A 21,067-nucleotide genomic window follows, 5' to 3' on the forward strand; every position below is an offset into this window, starting at 1 on the left:
GGTGGGATAATTTAGCAATACACTCAACCAGTGTTACTTCTTTTTCCCCTTACATTTGTGCTTGGCAACAGATACTTATACAAGCTACTAGCTTTATATTTCACGGTGTCCCTTTTTCTGCCCGCCCCCACCACTCAGCGATTGCTAGTCACCGAGTTAAACTGACAAAAGGACTGTGCATTTTGTGTATTCAGGGCTTGCAAGTTTGGTGTTGTTTTTTTTTGTTGTTGTTTTGTTGTTTGTTCGTTCCCTCCCCTCCTGGTCACTGCGTGTCAGTGGTGTGGGGACGCGGAGGGGAATCCTGCCAGCATACTCCCCCACGGCACCGGCAAGCGTATCCCGGCACAGACTGGCAAAGCCGGCGGGGAGCTGCCGGCAGGGAACAGCGGGCAGCGGGCAGGCGGCAGGGGACGGCGGGCGGGGAGCGGGGGTAGCGGGCGGGGGCAGCGGGCAGCGGGCAGCGGGCGGGGGGCAGCGGGCAGGGGCAGCGGGCGGGGGCAGTGGGCAGCGGGCGGGGGCAGCGGGCGGGGGCAGCGGGCAGCAGGCAGCGGGCGGGGGCAGGGGGCAGCGGGCAGCGGGCGGAGGCAGCGGGCGCAGGGGGCGGCCCCGCGCGATCTGTCCATGGTGCTGACAGCGTCGCCGCAGCCTCGAGGTCCCAAACAACTGGTTCCTGCAGCGCCGGGGCTGCTTGAAATGCAAGGCGCGCCTTTCGGCGAGGAGAGAGGAAGGCGACGGGGGTGGGGGGGGAGATGTCTTCAAAGAAGTCGATTTTACCTTTTTCTCTCTTTTTTCTTTTTTTTTTTTTTTTTTTTTTTTTTTTTGGGCGGGTGGGAGCAGAAATACACATAGTCACAGAATCGAAATGAAGGTCTGACTCTGGGGATTGCAGGATAACAGGAGAGGAAAGGGGACGCAGCACAAAAGGAGACTGCAATATTTTAAGGGAGGCAGTAGATTTAGCCATCCGGTACTTGGTCTGAATGCAATAATTATGCATGCACGGGTAAGTGTTTATTGTATGCATACATGCATATATACAAACATGCACAACCCAAACACATGTATGTCCATTCACCAATACCCCTTTACTCTTCCTCAAGGTGCCTGTTATTTCCCTCTTTGCAGTCAAGTAAAGAAAACCTGTTTTATTCCCACTTTGGGGAAACTTCTCAATTCTGTTCCTATTTACAGACAATTTTTAAGCTAAATGTAAACCTGATGCTTGGTGTCCTCATCTACTATCCCTTGTAGTTGTTTTCCTTCTTTTTATTCCCTTCTTCCTCGTGCTCCCCCCTCCCCCCCAATCCTGTTCTCAGTCTGTTTTAGCATAGAAAAACACACACACGTAATTGATAATAAGTGATCTTACCTTGGGTAGAAAGTCCTTGTTGAATATACATAACTGAAAAGAAAATGAATCCAACATAAGCTAGAAAGATCCCCATCATTCCAAGATGAAAAAGAAGTCACATCAGGGTAACAAAAGCCAAAGGTGCCCTCAAAAAAGGAAGAATTGATATATGAGTGTACGTATGTATCTCTAAATATATCAACAGAAAGAGATTTTAAAATGTTACAAAAAGGCTCTGTATTGTAGCCCTAGCTGCGACACTGGCAGCATTCTGCTACTCAGTGGAGTCTTTTTCTTTAGGAAGAGCGAGTATTGCAATACAGTGTAGTTCAGATGAACTGTCTCAGGCGCTGTGTTGCTTGAAGTCCAGATTCAGACAAAAAAAAAAAAAAAAACAACCCGTTGAAAAGTGGGTATCAGCTGCCTTCTGTGCCTTTTTTCAGCTACCTGGCAGCTTCGTCCAACGTCAGCTCTTGCTGCTCAGGATGGCGTGATGACTGCCCTCCCTACACAACTGATCCAGCTTGGGAAGAGGGGAGTGGGGGAAAGAAAGAGGGGGGGGGGGAGAGAGAGAGAGAGAAGTCTACTGTGCTTGTATTGCTTCAACTTTTCCCTCTAATGGCTGCGATAATGCCTTTAACCCTTCCCTCTCTCTCCCTGTTCTTTACACCTCTCTACCTGTTCTGACTTCTACTGGTTGTAATGCTGGGGTAAAGCTGCACTTTTTTTTTTTTTTTTTTTTTTTTTTTTTGCATAGTGTACGGCTTGTGATTGTAGAGAGAGCAGGGAGCCTTTATTGTACTGATGTAATCTTCGGTCTTACATCCCAAAACACTCAGTGGCTAAGAGGGCAATGCAGTGGTTTGATTTTTGGTGAGTTAAGCTGTTTCTGTTTTCTCCTTTTTCTCTCCCTCTTACTGAGGGGAAAATACTCAGTAATCCTATTGCACTCGCTATTGCCTGCTCCAAATAACTATGCTGCTAGCATCTTACATTAAAATGTTGTTCATTTTGTCTTCAAAGACAGGTAAAGAAGATGATACTTAGAGTGTGCTTAGGATACATGTATTTATATAGATTTCTATGGAAAAATATTTAGCTAGATAAAAATTGATTTTGATATCCTACAGATTATTCACAGTAATATATATATTTATGTACACCAGAGAAGGTGTTTACAGAGTATTAAAGAATGCTTCCTCCTGCAGTGAATGTTTCCTTCTCTCTTCCCTGTTTTTTGCCTATGTATATTAATAACGTTTAGACAAGAGACTAACCTTGACTGTATTAGGTGTTCAAAACACCCTGAAAAGCATCTGCACTGAGGGAAGTTCTCCAACTAAAATCATCGTGCTTCTTGTAGTAAGAAGCCATCTAGAAGATGCTTGTTGCACTAAGCAAACACCAAATACCTTCACAAGGCTAAGACAAAGACTAGACAGAATTTGAAAAGAGCACCTGATAATCACTCAGACTGCCAAATAGCCGAACTTAACTGCTAATCACAGACTAAAGAAAGATATAAGCTGTACCAAATTAAAGAGAATTTTATCCGCATGGGCAATATGTTTTTCTGTTGAATGAAGAACTGGATAGGTTCTGTCATTCCTGGCAATGGGAGTGCAGCAGTTCCATAATGGTACAAGATGCAACTTTCACCCTACTTACTGCACCATCCAAATCATGACATAGCTGCAGAGATCTCTTTCACAGAACTAATGCTATCTGACTAGAGAACAATCCTTTTGTCTACATTTTAGCATTTATTTGTTTTATAATTGCATGAGTTCCCACCATTATTTATGAAAATAAGGGAGACATTTCCCTATGGTAATGGTCTATTCCATTGATGTCATATCTTAAGCATAGCAATAATTCTGAGTAAAAAATGAGTATAATAAATCAAATATAATTTAAATGATTAAAATGATCCCCCAAATAGGAAAACAATTATGTTGCCTGAAAGATTTTCTATTACCACAGAGTTTTAATTACTTTAAATTAGGTCATGATGGATATACTGAAAACAAAAAAAAACCCCTGCAAAACAAAAGAAAAGCACAAGTCTTAAAACGTGGTGGACCCAAATTATCTGAAGTAGCCAAGGACTGTGAGTGAGTCAGTGATTAGACACACACTATAGGGGTCTTTACAGGTTCAGATGATGAATGTTTCAATAATTTCTGTAAAAGAAATCAGATCCTTTTCAGATGGGCAGCCAAAATCCTAAGTCACTCCTGCAAATGAAGGCTGATTATAGGATTCACTTCAAACCCATGTACGTCATCAGTAATCAGTTGAAATTACAAATTAGAGACATATTATCAGCAGCCAAGTTAAATGTAAATTAGACAGGAGGAAAAAAAATCTAAGCAGCATCACCTGGTTTAGAAGGAAAGCAGAAAACAGAAATAGATCACTTTTTTCCCTCTTTTTTGACTATTGCAATTCAAGACTCTTGATAGGTAAATTTAATTTTATCAACAAGAATAATTTTTCCAAATACCCTGTAGTCAATGGAACTAATGAAATCTTAAATTACTGTCACAGGGAGGTACAAAATAATATATATGGTTATTAAAATATCAAAACAGAGGATGTATTTATTAGGAAATGGATTTAATTGAAAGAATCCTAAAACTTGGTTACATGCTTATTATTTTTACTTTATTCATGTGCTGCAACAAGCCATTGATTCTGTCAAATATTGCAAGCAGAAAAAAGAAATAATTCACCTCATGCTATCAATGTTAAATTTCACCCTGATGAATGTGGCTTGTCCACAATCAACCATGCTGTATGAATCTGGGCAGTGAATGTGAATGTTACCTTGTGTGAAATCTCTGCCTTTCTTGCTGAAGAAAGAATTTTCATGTAGCCTAACTTGCGTGAGAAGCATCAGTTGTGCTTTATGGCATGAATGATATGGTTTATGTAAGATTTTTACTGCTTCTTTTTCCCCCTTTCAATGATTCTAACAGATGAGTCATCACTGGACACTCTCCCAGGTCATAGCCAGAACATCCATGCACAGGGGAATGACTTCAAACATGCCAAAGAAATGTAATATGGAAGACCCATTTATGCTTCCTTGGAGCTGAATTGTGTAGTTCATCCTGTGTCTTATTATTAGTTCAGTACATGTTCCAGATCAAGTGCTCCTTCAAAACCATAAATGGCCACGCATGTTCACCAGTCTGCCCAACTTATAGACCACAGGTCTATGCACCTGTTTTAACTATTAAGGAAAAAAGTGGCTATGGAAGTTCGGTAGCTCAATAAAGGTTAGAAATGAAAGCTATTTTTCTGCCAGTCAGCAATAAATTTGGAGTACTTTGGTCCCACAAAGACATGTACTGGTATGGGCTGCCTTGCCCTGCAGGAAACTGGTCAGCTGATGACTTATCTCTCTGCATGAGACCATGACTGAGTGTTGCTATCCAACAAGCACAGCTAAAAATGAAAACAAAAAAAGTTGCTTTTTGATATTTTGTTTGATGTTATTTTGTTTGATTGTTTGATATTTTCAGCATTTTTTCATCATTGCTGTTATTTCAAAGAATTTGTTTACTATTTCAAGGGAAATTTTGCATTTTCTGATGAAATTTCTGATTTATAAATGTTAAAAAGGAGGTCGGTTTTCTTCACTGAGGACTGCTGTTTGGCTTTGTTAACTCAAGTGCTCATATGAGCCTCTTCCAGCATATCACTGTTGCCTCTTTGCAACAGCATCACTGCATCTTTGCTTTAAGTAATTAAAATATATATGAAGCCTACAAAAAAGCTTGATTTGTAGTGGGGAAAACAAACCAACGAATCACTTTTCAGTGTTCCTATACTTGCAAGTTTAGCAGAGCTAGTAGCAACATAACTCAACAGTAATTATTTTGGTAATAAATCTGAAAAAAATTGTAGAGGGTTAAGTTTCAAACCTGAGAGTATCAGTGGGACTTCTTACACAATTATATATTTATTCAGTTTAAGGAGGTAACACATGCACAGAATCACCAATACCCAGACCAGTGAGAGCCTTGGCTATGCTCAGAGAATTTGTAATCTTGAAGAACAGAGAAAAGTTAAACAAATTTGTATGATTTAAGTACTTCTGGAACAAGAATTTCTCATATCTGTGTATCATGTCACCATGGGCTCCCAGAAATGGTAATGCAACTGATAGCTATTTCACAAGGAAAGTAACACCATAACCTTAATCATGACAGAGAATAAAGGTATGACTTTTCAAAACTAGTAGCATTTTACCACTCTGAAAAATTTTACCACTCTGAAAGCAGCCAAATGATGCTTTTTGTTATTTCAGTGGGATTGCTTGTTCTGATTACTGTTCTGCATAAACACAAGCCATACACTCCATGCTCGTAGTTTGTAAATGCGTAATTTTGTGAAACTAAGCATTTGGGCTGTGATGTGTCTATGTTAGCTATGTCTTTCAGGGTTTGAGATGTTGGTGGTGGTTAGGTTTGGGTTTTTTTCCCCACTTTTATTCAAATGTGTATGAACTATCTATGAAACCAACAGTGGAAGAGGAGGGGTTTATAATAAAGGTTAGAAATAAGTACTGTTTTACCTTTAAGGTCTTTTATTTGAAATATCCTCACACTCTTATTCTTCAGATCAGGGACATGATATTTTATAATTATCATTTGTGTTTGGACATTGTACCTTTGCCACTCTTGTGAAAATTCCTGCACATTTAATCATATTCAGAGGTCTGAAGAAATGTGGGTTGCATATACTCAATAACCGCTCATATCCCTTAGAAGCCTGTGTTTGTTCATCACGCCTAAACTCCTCACAGCCTTGAATGCTGACTAAGTGCATATACGGCATCTTCACAGAGTGAACAGACATGCGAAGGGACTAGCTGCACAAAAACCCCCTGTAATTTGAATCTGGAGAAACAGGAGAAAGGCAAGAGAAAAGAAAGGTGTGACAAGGAGCTGAAGCACCAATGAAGGGGTTGAAAGTTAGAAAATGTCATAATGAAGTTTGTCCATTATCTTAATTCATTTCTTTCATTTGCATTCAATTATAAGCAAGCTCTACTTCAGGTGAACCTCTCCTATTTTTAACCTGGGCTCGTACTTCACACAGTAGACAAAATTATCCTATTCTAAGAATGGCTTCCTGCTCAGGCCTGGGAAGTGGAGGGTGCCATTGTATGTGGTACTTCTGCCTTATTTCTTACAAGTATTGGAAGAGAAAGGATGCCTTCCCCGCAGGGCAGCTAAGTTCTGGCTTGGAGAAGCAGAGTCCTCTCTGACTACCAGAGTTCCTGAGCGATGCTGTGCTGTCCTTTAAATCAGATGTTTCACAGATGGTCAGTAATGGTGTGCTTCTCATTTCTGAATGCCCACCTCAAGATCCTGAGGGCTGGGATGAAGAAGCACTGAGCAGTCACAGCTGCAATTAAAGTGAATAGGTGCCGTGCTTGAAGGTGCAAATTATTACAAAAAGTGACAAAACCCCACAGTCCTGGGTAGTTCAGCTTTGACTGTTGCCTGTGTGCCTCTGCTGCCTGTCTGTAATGTGGGATATATTATTTTGTCACTTCGGAGAGGTTTGGTTAAGATAAATTAACCTTCATGAAGCTCACAGAGCTGTGCATGATGAGCACCATAGGGAAGCTCATAAGGAAAGGAATGTCTTCAGCTTAGGGTTTGTGTGGTGTGCATAGGTGAGGCCTAGGGACACACACTGAACAATAAAAATAACCAAAATATCAAAGACCTGCTCATTACTTGAACTGCATTCTTCATGTACCCTGAATGAGGTGGGGAGAGGCTCTAGGAAAAAAACCCGCAACATGGTGTATTTAAAGACTACATGATGTTGTATATGGAGGGAGGAAAGGTTAATTCTTGCCTTGCTGTCTCTTGAGTACTTGATTTTGCAACTTAACCAATTCTTTTTCAGTACAGCTTTTTATGTATAGTGAACATGTTATACCTCTCTCTCTACCATTGTCTCTCTCTATCACTAGGTAGCTGGCAGAAAAACTCACACAACCTTAAAATGCAACTTTGGGCATCAATCCAAATGCTTTTTTCCCTGGTTTTCTCTTTGTTCTTATTAGAGAAAAAGCAAAAAAAAAAAAAACCACCAACAAAACAAAAAAAAAACAGCAAAAAAAGCTGTTTTAAGCACAGTCTGTACCCTGGGTTTATGGAAAACACACGAAGCTCAACATTCTATGCAGAAAGCCTTGATGCTGTATTACTCTTCTTATGAACATCCTCCTTTTTTTTGTTCTTTTTTTTTTTTCCCCATTTGGTTCATACCCAGAATAGTGTAGAAGTATATTTACAGTATGATAAATTCATATTTCTGGCTTAAGTGAGTTTTGAAAAACTTGAGTTCCTAAATTGCTTAGGATGTTACAGTCAGAGCTTTTTAGCAAAACAAAAAAATAAGATGCAGAAATTCTATTGTAGGATTTTATACTGTCTGAACTATGGATATTGATTACAGCTTTTCTAAATTCAAGCTTCATTGAAATTTCAGTTTTATTTCCCCTTTTTCTGCATCTTTGCATCTCTGAGGGTGTTAGTCCCAAATACAGTAATAATTGAGGGGGTTTCTTGGAACAAAGGCACACTGGAGAGCAAGATAGTGGCTGAGCTGTTTTGTCCACACTATTCAGTGTACAGTTAGTGAGGGGTGTACGCACCAGGTTCAAAAAAATGGGGAGGGCTGGAGACAGCTATCAGGCTGGTCAGATAAAAAACTGCATTCCTTTCTTTGAACCATGCTAAGGCCAATCACACTCTGTCCATGAAAAAAGTAATTTTTTTTTTGTGGATGTAGCCCTAAAATTTACTTGATTCCTTAAGATCTGTCAGTTTGATGAAGGAAAAAAGTATTCTCAAAGCGCCCAAAGAGTATACTTAATATTCTTAATGGAGTAACAAAAGAATACTTCCTGGAGAATTTATCTTTTTCACTTCTTTATTTTCTTTTTTTTTCCCTGCCTTCACTGGCACAGGCATATTGGGTGCATACGGTTGGACTCGATCTTAGAAGTCTTTTCCAATCTTAATGATTCTATGATTCTATGATTCTAACTGCACACTGAAATAGCAGCAAAGAAAGCAGAATAGGTGTTATGTGTTGGGTTTTTTTTTTTAGTTTCAAATTTTACAATGAATCATGAAGATACAGAGTAGCCTTAGGGAAAAACTGTTTTCTTGCAAGACAAGTTCCTTATTTAGCACTTGAAAATACTTTTTCTGTTGTTGTATGGTAGGTGTTATCTGTTCGTTTGTTTTTGAAACAAAATCTACTTATTCAAATAAGTCTTTATGAACAACACTGCTCTGCAGTCATTTTTGTTAACTTGTAATTTCTAATTGCCAGTTAAGCCTTATGGATGTGCACAAGTTGCACAAATTTAACTGTCTTACCGGCTTATGAATTTCTACTAGTTGCATTTCAGAAAAATCCCAGTCCATATCAAAATCCAGTTATGACACTGATGTCTATATTAAGCTTTTTATGGATTTTTGGTGTGTGTTTTTAATCCATGCTATGCCTAGCCCTCTTGTGGACAGGTCTTTAGGGAAGGAGACAGTGAGGAACAGCTGAGGATAGGGACAGTTGTTTGCAACTTTTCCCAGCAAGCTGGGAAACTGGAAACTGGGAGAGTCAGTGCAACTCACAGACAAGCCAGACTGGAAAGTACCATTTGATCATTGTTTGTCTGTGGACAAGCTAGGACAAGATCACTGGACACTATTTGTGTTTATTCATCCAGAAAAACATGAGGCACTTACAAAACTTCTCATCTGCAGAATTCAATTCCTTTCAGCTGTTCCCCGAATGCCTTTATGCTTTTTTATTTATTTTAAAAACAACAAAAAAACCAAAGAAAAGCATCTTTCACAAAACCATGCAGTGAAGTACACCTAGCTTGAAAAGTGAGAGCTATCTGATTTCATAAAACTGTAATCTTTCATTATGCTGCTGATGAGAGCAAATACAAGAATTTCAAAATAGAGCATGCTGTTTGTGTCAACAATGGATATTGCATATCCCTTTGAGGTCAGTCAGTGACAACGCAAAATGCCTACTATAATGCCCTTTCAACACCTTGGAAAGCTTCATAGAGGAGATGTTGAAAAACACTGGGATAGCTTCAGCTACTTGCATACAAAATTATTTGTTTTTTTTTCAGTAAATAAATCCACTTTCATCATTTTAACTAGAGGTATTTCTTTTGTTCTAATTTTTATGTAGTTCAGTGAAACAGCTACCATAGGAGTTTCAGCCTCTGAAAGGAAGTATTTTCTTGGAAGAGAAAAAGCAAGACTGTCAGCATATGTCTTTGGGCATTATTTTACTGCATTTGCCCTCCTATGAGACATCAGCTTTCAAGTGGACTCGATAACTGTGAGGCTATCTTCACTATGCACAACCAGGAAGCCAAGGGGGACTGGAAGCTTCAGAGAAGATTGCAAACTGGGAAAGTTTTGGTTACAAAGGTAGCTGGTAAGCAGAAACCCATCAGAGCCTAGTTTTTATCTGAGCTTTGTTAAAAAGAAACTATCCAATCTTTGACATACTCACCTTAGAAACAATCTGATTTATTTTTCTCAGCATTTTTTTACATTTTATTAAGTCTTCCTTATCCAGTGAATCAGTAAGGATAGGTTCCACTGTTTTTGCATGCATCCACACTCTGTAAGGAAAATTACATCCTTGGAATGAAGTGTGAGTAAGGATGACAAAATTCGCCCCATAGAACCCACCATGGTACAATAAATCCATTACACTAGGTAACATCCATGGAACAGCAGTCCACAACCCAGAGGGAAGTGCCTTTTTCAGTAATTATTTATCAGATATTCACTTTCTACAACATTCAAAATGGGATTTAAAATGGCAAAAAAACTGTAATTTTGATTGTTTGAACCTACTTTAAAGACACATATTCTTTAACAAGTAAATAAACTTTTGATGGGCTAAGTACAAGTATTCATCATCTTCTGTACAGGAAAAGCCTTAAGCACTATTCATGATTCTGCATTTTGACAACACAATTATTAATTAGAAGCTTAAAGACAGAAGTGGATCCATGTTGAAGTGTGAATATGCCTGTGATTAAATGTTAGAATTTGTTGATTGGAAATGACTGATAGGTTTCTTTGTTTTTCAGAATGATTTATCAGTAAGATTTAATTTGTGCATGGGGTTTTTTTTGTTTGTTTGTTTGTTTTTTTGAGGGATTTTGTTTTAGGACTATAATTTGGAATATTGTCATACAAAATAAGCCATAAAATAAAACAAAGTGAACCTTTATTGGGCTAAACTAGCTTCCTGTCTCAGGGACACTCCTAGTATATCCTCATTTTCGGTTTGACACAAAGCTGATTTAAATCAATGAAAGTCTGTTCTTTAACTTCAGTGGCCTAGGATTCATAGTTTCTCTGGCTGATAAAGAATAGTGTTGACCATATAAAAATCCCATCTGTCTCACTCACTTGGACATTGCCAGTGTGCTTCTCAGAATCAACCTCTTTTAAATTATTTTCAGAAAAAGCATTCTTATATAAAAATAGCATTTCTGGGTTGGTTAGTCAATCTGCCAACGTTTTACACTTGTGAGGTCAGGAGGTCCCATGTTTTTGGACTATGATGAAAAAACTTTCAGGGTGTACAAGGCTTGATCAGAACTCCCATCCAGTTGAACTGGAGCAAAATCTTCAGTATCTTTTTAGTCACTGCTTGTTTTTCTTCACTTATTCTTAAGAATTCCTGTTCTTTTAGGGTAACACAGTGTTAGGTATCTAAGAGATACATTTGTAGATGAGTAGTTTTTCCAATGCTTCTTTCCTCACCTCGATTACCAGCTTGTGATCTTGACAGGGTAAGAAAAAAATGACCTCAAATAAAACTTCTGAATCTCTGGTTTCTTTTGCTTTTTCTGTTCTTTTCATTCATCTCTTTCTTTTCTTATTTGTGTTTTTTTTTTTTTTTTTTTAAATTTCATTCTGAATAACAGTGGAAAATCTGAGATACAGGAAATACAAAAAGCCATACAACAATCCTAACATTGTAGAGCAAGCATGACTGTAAGTGCCCTTCTTTGAAACACTTGTAAAGGATATAATTCAGAAGCAGGGAGAGGGGACCTGTGAGAGGAGACTGAATTCAGACACAGCATGCTGTGTAACCAAACAAAAGAGTATTGCCTTTCATTGTTTAATATTCCTAGCAGTAAGGTGGTACCACTTAGGATGTTGAAAAGTAACACATGGTGGGGCATATAATTAAGTGAAGCCTGAAGAATAATTATACAAGTACAGCTCAGCATAATGAGGAACCAGGGTTGGGTTTTTTTAATCCATATTTTGTCATTAAGTACAAAATTGAAATGTGACGCTAATGCATCCGTTGGAAATGGAAGGAACCTGCAGATACAGGCTTTTCAAAGAAAAAGACTGGTTTTACCTTCTGTGGAATAGTACCATTCCATATTTTACTTAAGTAAAATAAAGTTTTATTTATTAAGGGCTTGATATAGTTTCAGAAGAAGAATGTGAGAATTTCCATTGATCTGAATGGAAACTGGCTCCATTCCTCTGTTGAAATATTTGTATTTTTCTCTATAGCCATACAAAAAAATGTCACAATTACTCTGAAAACTGTAATGCATACCAGTTAAAGGCAAGTTTCTGGACTGTTCGGAAGAAGATATTGTAAACTGAGGATTTCAGCATGAGCCTGTTCATGAGGGACAGCTCTAGGGTTGCCACAACAGTAGCTTTTTGCTGCCACTGCAGAAGATTACAAGGGAGTTTAATTAATACAGCATTTGGAAGAGTGAAAAGATGTCTGTCCAAGATAATTCTCTAATTCTGGGACCTAGCTTAAGTGGCAGTGGGTTTTTCTCTCACTACGTGAAGTGTATTTTAAAAGGAGAACCAGAAGGTATTTGAACTTCATCCTTGTTGCTGCCATTGCACTCTAGGTACAGGGGTTATGAAAGTAACATCTCTAAGCCATGCTTTGTTGGTGCTAGTTGGATCTTTAACACTGCTCCAAAATAGGGGAGCAATCCAGGTGCTTATGCTAAAGGTATCTACTGCTATTATTATTAGGTTCCCTGGACTATCCCAGGTGTTGGCATGGGGTTGGCAGATGCACAACAGAACTTAGAGTGATCCTACACCTGTTTGAGAGCGCAGCTAGAGACGAGTCAGGGTATCCTAAGGTGCCATTTAGGCACTAGGTGCCTGTGCTTAGGCAACCAATGCCCTCATAAGGTTTCCATAGTTTCCTCCATTCTTCCACAAAATAAGAATCCAAGAGAAAGACTTTAACATTCATCTATACTCATATAATCACTTAATGGGATGAAAAATCATAAGATGGAATATGGATATAGAAATCTATGAAAAATCAAAAGAAATCCTGATGGAAAATAATGCTTTCTGAGAACGCTGTTGATTCTTTCCTTAAATCCATGATATTAAGCTTTAGTAGCAGAGGAAAGTTTTGGGGAAATAACTCTTCTGATACTGAGATCAAGGGATTCTGTCTTCTGTCTCTCTTAGATTTAAAAAAAAAAAAATAAATTCTTCAGGAAGATTTTGGTAAGGTTTTGGTAGAAATATTTATCTCTTCAAACTGTAAAAGCTTCACCTTTTGGTGCCAGGAGAGATGTCAATTCATTGGTGTTTCAGCCTGAATTCAAGTGGTGTCTTGCACTCCTAATAGTCTCATTCTATAATTTCAGATCAGTATTCTCTAAATAGTTAGAGAAACAATTTTGAATCTGAATAAAAACTAGGGCTTTGAGTTCAAATCTCTGTACAGGATCCTTCAGCATTTGGAAAATCCCATCTAGAAAGGCTTTTGTATTTAATTGTTTTTGCTGATATACACTAGAGGTAAATACTGTCAGTGGTGGCTGGTTTGTATTATTACAAAATAATGCTAAGAAAACCTGAATTATCAGCACAGTACCTAAAAGAGAAAGAAATAAAACAAAATGTCTTTTGCATCTAAATATAGGACACACGCATTTGATTGAAGATAATTTAAAATATCATTTAAAAATTAGTTTAAGATTTTGTTTGGAATACAAACACAGGAATAAGGTGACCAGAGCACAAAATCATTTAGATCTCTACAAGTAAAAATGTATGTCACTTATTGTAGAAAAGAAGTCGGCTGACCCTGCTGTTCATGTCTGACAATCTGACCCATAAACACTGGGAAGAAGCTACCTGACAAGAATGCTCAATTTATATTGCCTGCCACATCTTTACAGCTGGAAGAGAAAATGCCTGAAAGCTTTTTTTTTTTTCTTTTTTTTTTCCTTAATAGTAAGGGAAAAGTCTGCCTTCTCTTGAATCTGAAGTAGGACAGTGAGTCATTCTTTATACTGTGAAGTTGGAAGCATTGAGGAGGACACTGCTCTGTACTATAAAACCAAAGGGAGCGTTTCAGGTGTAATTCTCTTCAGTGCTGTTGTAAGTACTGCGATAGTAGTTACTGCATAATGCTCAGCACTGCTACACAAGTTGACCCCCGGGGAGCATTTAGTAAATCGTAACAGTCTGTGAAAGCACAAAGTAAAGAAAGATGGACTTTCCTTCTGAACACGCTAGTCTGATTCCTGCAGGTACCTCAAAGAGCGATAAGGAAGTTAAAAGTTGCCAAACAGCAGCAACAGTTCTTGCACTTAGTGCAGGAAGATGGCTCCATCCTTGGCCTTGAAAAGTGCAAAGTGATTCTTGCAGGGCGATGCCTTCCCCCAGTAGCCCACAGGAGCGGTGTGGGGCAGAGAGCAGGTTGACTTTCACGTCATGCCTACCGGGCGCTTTTCTGAAATCGTACAGATTTCTCTGTCTGTCACTGTCCCAAAGCATGCTCTGGATCCACCCATTAGTTGTATGCCTTTCTCTATTCCAAAAAGAGTAGAGCTAGATCAATTAATTAAAGAGAACTGCCAACAAATAAAATAAAGGGCCAGTCTCCCCGCCCCGTGATACTTTCATACATTGATCTGAAATGTCCATGAAGTATTGGGAAACACCAACCCACAGTTGGTGAAATTCTTCCACTCAGTGAGCTATCTAGGTGTCAAAATGCAGTTTTATAAACTTTTGATTAAACGCTACAGTTCAGCCTGCTGGTTCAGTGCCATCAGGCATGCATTTGGAGGAGCTCAGCTCTGATCCTTGTTCTGGCATTGACTTTCTCTGCTTCATTGGGAGTGCTGCATATAATTAAAAGTCCTTTATCCAAGTTTAAGTTAAGGATGATAACTCTTTCTAAAGAGCTCTGGAATTCACAGATGAAAGCTGATGTATTGGTCCTAAGTTAAACTTGTCGGTGGCCACTTGCTAAAACTGCCCACTTGCTGTAGCATGGTGTCATTACTTCGTGTGCTCAGTTCCTCTGAGGGTGATGTTGTAATGCCAGGGCCTGACTGAGCTTTCCTGGCATGATGTTGCCCTTCCTGGAAGTGCCATATATCAGAGGAACAATGTGAAAAGACTGTAAGTCAAATCCTCAGCCCTGTTAACTTCAGTGAGTTGCTCCAGTTTGTATCTTGTAGAGTCTTAGTATTAAAAATGCACAGAGATAGGCAATTACCGGCAGGATTTTGAAAATATTTTTATCAGGGCTTTTTCTTTTCCACGCTTTGGAATCATAATGAACAGAAAAATGGATTCCCCAAAAAAGCAAAGCTAACCTTTTCAACTATTAAGTATGCCTTGGTTTGGATTCTCTTTGAATCTGGGGTGCAGGTGTGACTTTTTCTCCAGCTGCTTTTCCATAGTTATAAAAATCTGTCAAGGTTTTTCACAAAGCAAATGCTTTGAAAATGTGGCTTTTTAACTTATTTTTATTATTTATTCTTAGAGCAACAGCCATGTAAGACCTCTTTAGAGGTAAACAGCAGGAGCAAGCCCAGGCAGCAAATGTAGCACACCACATCTTTTCTTATAGTTTCTTTCCCTCCTTCCCCTTCTGCTCCCCTCTCCACTGCAAATAAAGGACTGAGGAAAGAAAGAAAAGGCTTACACAGCAACATTTGCATCCCTGCCTTTAGTTAGTCACACTTTCCTAGCTTGAGGTGGTATGCATTATTGAAGAGTGTCCAGCACTCTCAAGTAAGTATGTGCCACTCAAATAAATAACTACCTACTATACTCCTCTGTACTCCTGGGCCGTGTTTATAACAATCCGCATGCAGCCGAGTTTTCATTTTTCATCCTTACTTTCATTTTTTGGGAAACAAATTTTTTTGCAAGGTATACAAGAGTTGATCAAAATGAAGTAATAAATTATATTAATTGTTGAATCAACACAGTGGCATTGTGACAGACCAATGTTCAAATCTGGCTGCCTGCTTTCAGCCATCTAAGTCCATGCTCAGGCTAAGGATCTGTACAGCAGCTGGTACTGTGAGATTTTGGGTGTCTAACCTCAGGTGTCCAGCTTAAAATATTAGGTTTGTGGTGCATAAAAGTATAGTTAGTTATTATCTAGGAGTTAATTAACCAGTATAAATTAATTTAGGAAGATCTTCCTTTTATTGCAACCTGACACAAGGAATCTGCAACAATATTTAGTAAATTACAACTTGAGCAATTCCCCATTAACTGCATAATTTCTCTCATACATTCTGCTTCCCTAAGTTGTCCCACTAAACATTTTACTGCTTGTAAGTTAGGATAATTATAATGGGCTGAACAGTGTCTGAGATTTAAAAAGAAAGCTTTTGGGGGTGATGTATAGTTGCTGCTCCTTTTTATGACTACTTGATAAAGGTCAGTCATTTATAATTTCCTTGAATTGTGGTTCATTTAACTGATATCTACCTGTATGGTTTTGGTGTATGGCTACTAGTCTGATCTACTGGCAAGATTTAATTGTTCCAAGGTTACGTCGTAGAATCTTTCTAATCAAATGACTGGATATTGCTAAACCATTTGGAGTTTGATATTTTAGCAACCTCCATGGACTTCAGCAAGGAATTTAAGGTGAAATGCTCAACATTTCACCATATGGTAAAAAGGCATCTGGTGTATCTCCAGAGGAGATTTAAAAAAAAAAAAAAAAGATTAAAGATTTTTTAACATTTTCCAGTTTTCTTTCAGAGATAAATTCACTCTTTCTTTAATATTAAAATGACTGCATCATTTTTGTGTGTACATGTGTATTTTTATACCTGGGGAGAAAGCAGGCAGGGCTATTTCTACTGGGCATTCAGGTGCATTGAGCAATATCAGTGAAGCTTTCTCTATACCATCTGCTTCCAAGTATATAATGCCCCTTGACTAATTTGTGTTCATGTTAGTTAGGAACTGTAAAAGTCATTATTCAAATGTTATTCCTGTATACAGCACATGTCGGAGAAACTGCTAGTTATAATGGGATACGGACATGAATTGGGGTGCCAGAAGGGTCTAAGCATTCAAAAAGCTTGCCTGACATATTCACTGTTTTGGGTTACACAGAGCAATCAATATCTTTGTACATTTGGGTTACACATCCTTTAATGTGCAGGATTCAGGATAATTTCTCTTCTGAACCGAAGGGTTTCAAATGCACAGCTCCACCCTGCAAAGAGAGTGTCCTAAACAGGACTGTAGACTATTTTGGATAAATATATTTGTTGCAGTCCTCAACTGTGAAACTTTTTGATGTAAGATATTGTGCAGGGAAAAAAAAAAAAGGTTCAGAAACGAATTAGACAGCTTTATTTCATGAGTGCCCATTGGTGACTGTTAAATGCACCAGCCTGGATGCAACTTCTGGCTTAAAAAAAGAAAAAAAAAATTAAAAAAAGCTGTGGGTGGGGGAAACCTTAAGCTTCTTGTTGCTGCAAGGCAGAAAATTATGTCAGTCCATATTTCATCTGTTTCTTAAACTCTTTCTTTAAGCAACCTCTACTAACCATTGTCAGACATGATATTGAGTGACCTTTGGTTTGTTCCAGCATAGCTCCCATTATGTTCTTAATGACACATCTCCGCACTCTTATACCACAGGACCCAACTTCAATCTCAGAGAGGGTGAACTGGCCTGTGAGAACAAAGTGCCTTGGAGCATGATGGAGTGCCATGCTTCCTCAGGGCCCCCCGCCTCCCTCTTACAGAAGCTGGAACTTGTACCATGCATGAGGCAAAGCTACAAAGGTTACCTCATAGTGAGGTCATTGAAAAGCTGGTTTCTATTTCTGTCACTGACACTACTGCAGAATTTTTGCCTGATGCTGGGCAAGCTGCTTAAAACACATTTTTCAGAGTGCCGACTAGTGACCTTTCCCATTTCTCTAAGACCTGACTTTGATACTTGCTGGTAGAAGTTCCCCAAATGGGAAGGCAGCTGGTGCTGAGGGACTGGTGTGGAGGCTGCAGTCTTTGGGAGCTGTGATTCAAGCAAGGTGGAGCAGGCAGAGCGCTCGACTTTGAGTCATCCCAGACAGTGGGCTCCCCAAATCAGTGGTTCTTAGTCTTGGTGCTTTAGCTACCAGTGTAAAATGAGGATAATATTACAGTCATACTTTATACTCAGTTATAAAAGTAAAGGCATTGCTGTTCATGAAATACAGTCATGGGCACCACAGAGAAGTCTAAATAAATGGCTTCAAAGGAGAGTTTGAATAATGCAGCACAAACAAGACCTAAGGCCACACTTTACAAAAAAAAAAAAGATTAAAAAAATGTTTTAACACCTCATTATTTTCCTGAATGTAATCCATCCTTGTACTGAGCAAGGCAGGGGTCATGTGTAAGTATCTGACCAAGTAATAAAAACCCAAGACTGAATTAATGCTGCAGAGGTGACTTTTTCTGCATGTCTGTCATTTGCTTTTATTTTCCGGCACTGAGCGTATTTTTTAAGACGGCATATGTGTGCGATATGCATACAAGCTAATATGAAAATGAGATTAGCTGTGCTTATAAAACTCTCAATATCTTAAAAATTCAGTGACCTTATTTATTTATCTTTTCCTTGCTGATTCTATTCAAAAACAAGGTAATTTGTAATTTGAGGGCCAAGTTGTTAACAGCTGATTTTAGGAACAGCAAAAGATATGGTGGCTCCTGGAGGTGGTAGGACGCCCGAGTCACCTAGTGTCACCAGCCATCTGTTCAAGATTTTTGAGGGGGGCACTCCATTAGTTTAAGTTCCACCATCAAAGTCAAGGGAATGTTCTCCTGATATTTTCTATAGATTGCCTGATGTTTTCTAGATAAGCATTTCTATAGCCTCAGAATATGTTTCTAAAGAGAAATTAGGATACCTGCAGCAAAAAAAATATGCCTTTTCATCCAAAGAATAGTACCATACAAAAGTGGAAGCTTCAGGCAGATGAATCAGAAACATGGAAAAAGACCTCAGAAAGAAAGTGTGATGTAGCTTGTACACAGGATTTAGAACAAATTTCTCAGGTATGTCAACTTGCTGGGCATATTTTTTTTCAAAATTGAATTGTGTGAACACTATTCATGTTTTTTTTTTTTTTTATCTGTCTAGCCCATATTCGAACATAGAAGATTTTGTATTACTCTAAAATAGACAGCCAGTTAGGAAAGTAGGAAATAGCCTTTACATTTTGAAAGCTGGCTTCTAAAAGTTTTACTGGACTTTTGGTCTAGTGTGAGCTAACAGGTTTCCACAGATAAACCACTGAAGTTCCCTCGTGTATCACATTGTACGTTGCCAATCTGTAAAATGGGAGTAGCAAAGTAAGATCCCTACTAAAAGGAGGACAAGGAAAGGAAATAATGAAAATCACTGAATAGCTGTCAGCCACATATTTCTTCTGTTATTCGTTGTGAAAACATATGGTTCCATCTAAATTTTGTGGATGATTCTAGCCTTTTCTTCTGTGTCTTTTTTTAATATTCATGCTTTCTAAGTCCCTATACTGTAACACCTCCCTAATATTTTAAAACAGAAATGAACAATCCTTTTTATTTTATACCCTTTGGGAGAAACAGATTGATTCTTTTTGGGGGTAAGGGGTAAGGGATATTGGATTTACATGTGTGAAGAATTGATGGAAGAAAGCTGAAAGAAATGAATTTTGTATTTAGTGCTGAAAGCGATAAAGGGTCATTTCTCAGCTAAGCACCTGTGAAAATTCTGTGTCCCATATTCACAAACCTCTTCCTGCAGCACAGCAAATTTATTGATTCCAGTGAGAAGACATTATTGCTGGGATCTTGTGGTCACAGTGTGAGAGCTGATGTCTGACAGTTAGATCTTATTCCATGGAGGCCTCCAAAGACCAGCAGATCGGCCTTAAACTGGAAACAGCCTGAATTCCAGATACTGGAATTACATCTTCACAGAAGCAGTATAAGGCCAATTAACTGACGCTGATTAAGGATACGCATACATTTCTTCCTAAGGCTTGTTTTCAGCTGTCTATAACTTTTTTGTGTGTTTTATTTTTCTTTTGAGCTTGAAATTTTACATGTAAGTTCTTAAGACAGAAACTCATACTTTAGACACTGAGCAAATGGATCTCTTTTTTGACCAGAGAGAAAGAAAAGCCATTACCTTATATAGCTTTCTTATCCGATCTCATTTCATAATACATCTAGTGGTACCAGTTAGAAATGAAGAAGCTGGAAGAACAAAGTCCTCGGGTCTCAGCTGTGGATTGCATCAGTCTGGGAAAAAATTGCTGCGTTTTTTCACATTAAGGAGAGTTTAAAAGCAGACTATATCCACATATCTTGAGTTTTTTGCTACAGTGAGCTACTGGTTTGCCATGGTTCCTGATAATGAGGTGCATCAAGACTCTTTTAAGGCACAGAGCTATAAAGTCTGGGCTCTCAGTTCAAAAAGGACAAGAGCCAGTGTGAAGTACATTGAGGCACCAGATTTGAAGAACCTACAGGAATTGTATGGAGACTTGCATTGCACAGACAGTGAGAACAGTGTGAGAAATAGTTTCAGGTGGCATACACAGTATCAGTATCCTTTATTTCCTGGCTATTTCCTTTATTTAGCTGGCTATGGTATTAACCATGCAGGAATAACCAGGGAACACTAGTAAACAGTCCTGACTCCAATAAAAATGTCTGTATTATGGCAATGTGATTTTGCTTAATACAGATTCTAAGAAGGAATTGCAGATTACAGGTAAGGTAAGTAGGTAAATAGTTATTTAAATAACCTGTGCTACTGCCTAAAAAAAGAAAAACTTCAGAAACTGATGTCATTAAGTACACTAGAAAAGTGTCAGTCCTCTTGATAAAGAAGGTATACTTAAGAAACTTCATACTTATACATTCATAATGGTGTAGATACTTCAGAAAAAGACGAAGTGATGGGGAGTAACATTGGTGCAAATTCACGTCATTCATTTTAAGCTGCTTTAAATGCCTAACTTGATATCTCACAGGCACAAAAAGCACACATTCCCTATTTCTCAGAGAGAGACACCTTTTCTCATTGACTGACAGAGGACTTGAGCCCCACACTTTTGGTCTTCTGAATGACACCGACATTCAAGGCCAAAATAGCTGGGATAAATATTCTCTGTTGTCTTATAATGATTGCCTGATTGCTTTTTTTCTTTTTTTTTTTCTGTGTGTGAGTCAAAAGATGAATTTTTTAACTTCCTACTCTGCAAATTCAACTAGGAATCTGCTCTTCCTCTCTGTTACGTCATCATCAGTAATAAATATTCTGCAGCTGGAATTTATCTGGCAGGTT

At 38.5% G+C, this 21,067-nt stretch overlaps 1 protein-coding gene across 3 annotated transcripts in view; it reads right to left on the minus strand.

The window, feature by feature from the left end:
* VSTM2A (V-set and transmembrane domain containing 2A) overlaps positions 1-2,036 on the minus strand; it is a 28,139-nt gene extending 26,103 nt beyond the window's left edge. Inside the window, exon 1 of one of the 3 annotated variants that reach the window (XM_075142374.1) lies at positions 1,370-1,896. In XM_075142374.1, coding sequence (XP_074998475.1) covers positions 1,370-1,448 — 79 coding nt within the window. In that variant the 5' untranslated portion in view covers positions 1,449-1,896. Of the gene's footprint in view, positions 1-1,369 lie in introns of all 3 variants that reach the window. The other 2 variants (XM_075142375.1, XM_075142376.1) reach the window with 2 other exon arrangements.
* Between the last annotated feature and the right edge of the window lie 19,031 nt (positions 2,037-21,067).

Source organism: Calonectris borealis, chromosome 2 (assembly GCF_964195595.1).
Source record: "Calonectris borealis chromosome 2, bCalBor7.hap1.2, whole genome shotgun sequence".
NCBI classification, from domain to species: domain Eukaryota; kingdom Metazoa; phylum Chordata; class Aves; order Procellariiformes; family Procellariidae; genus Calonectris; species Calonectris borealis.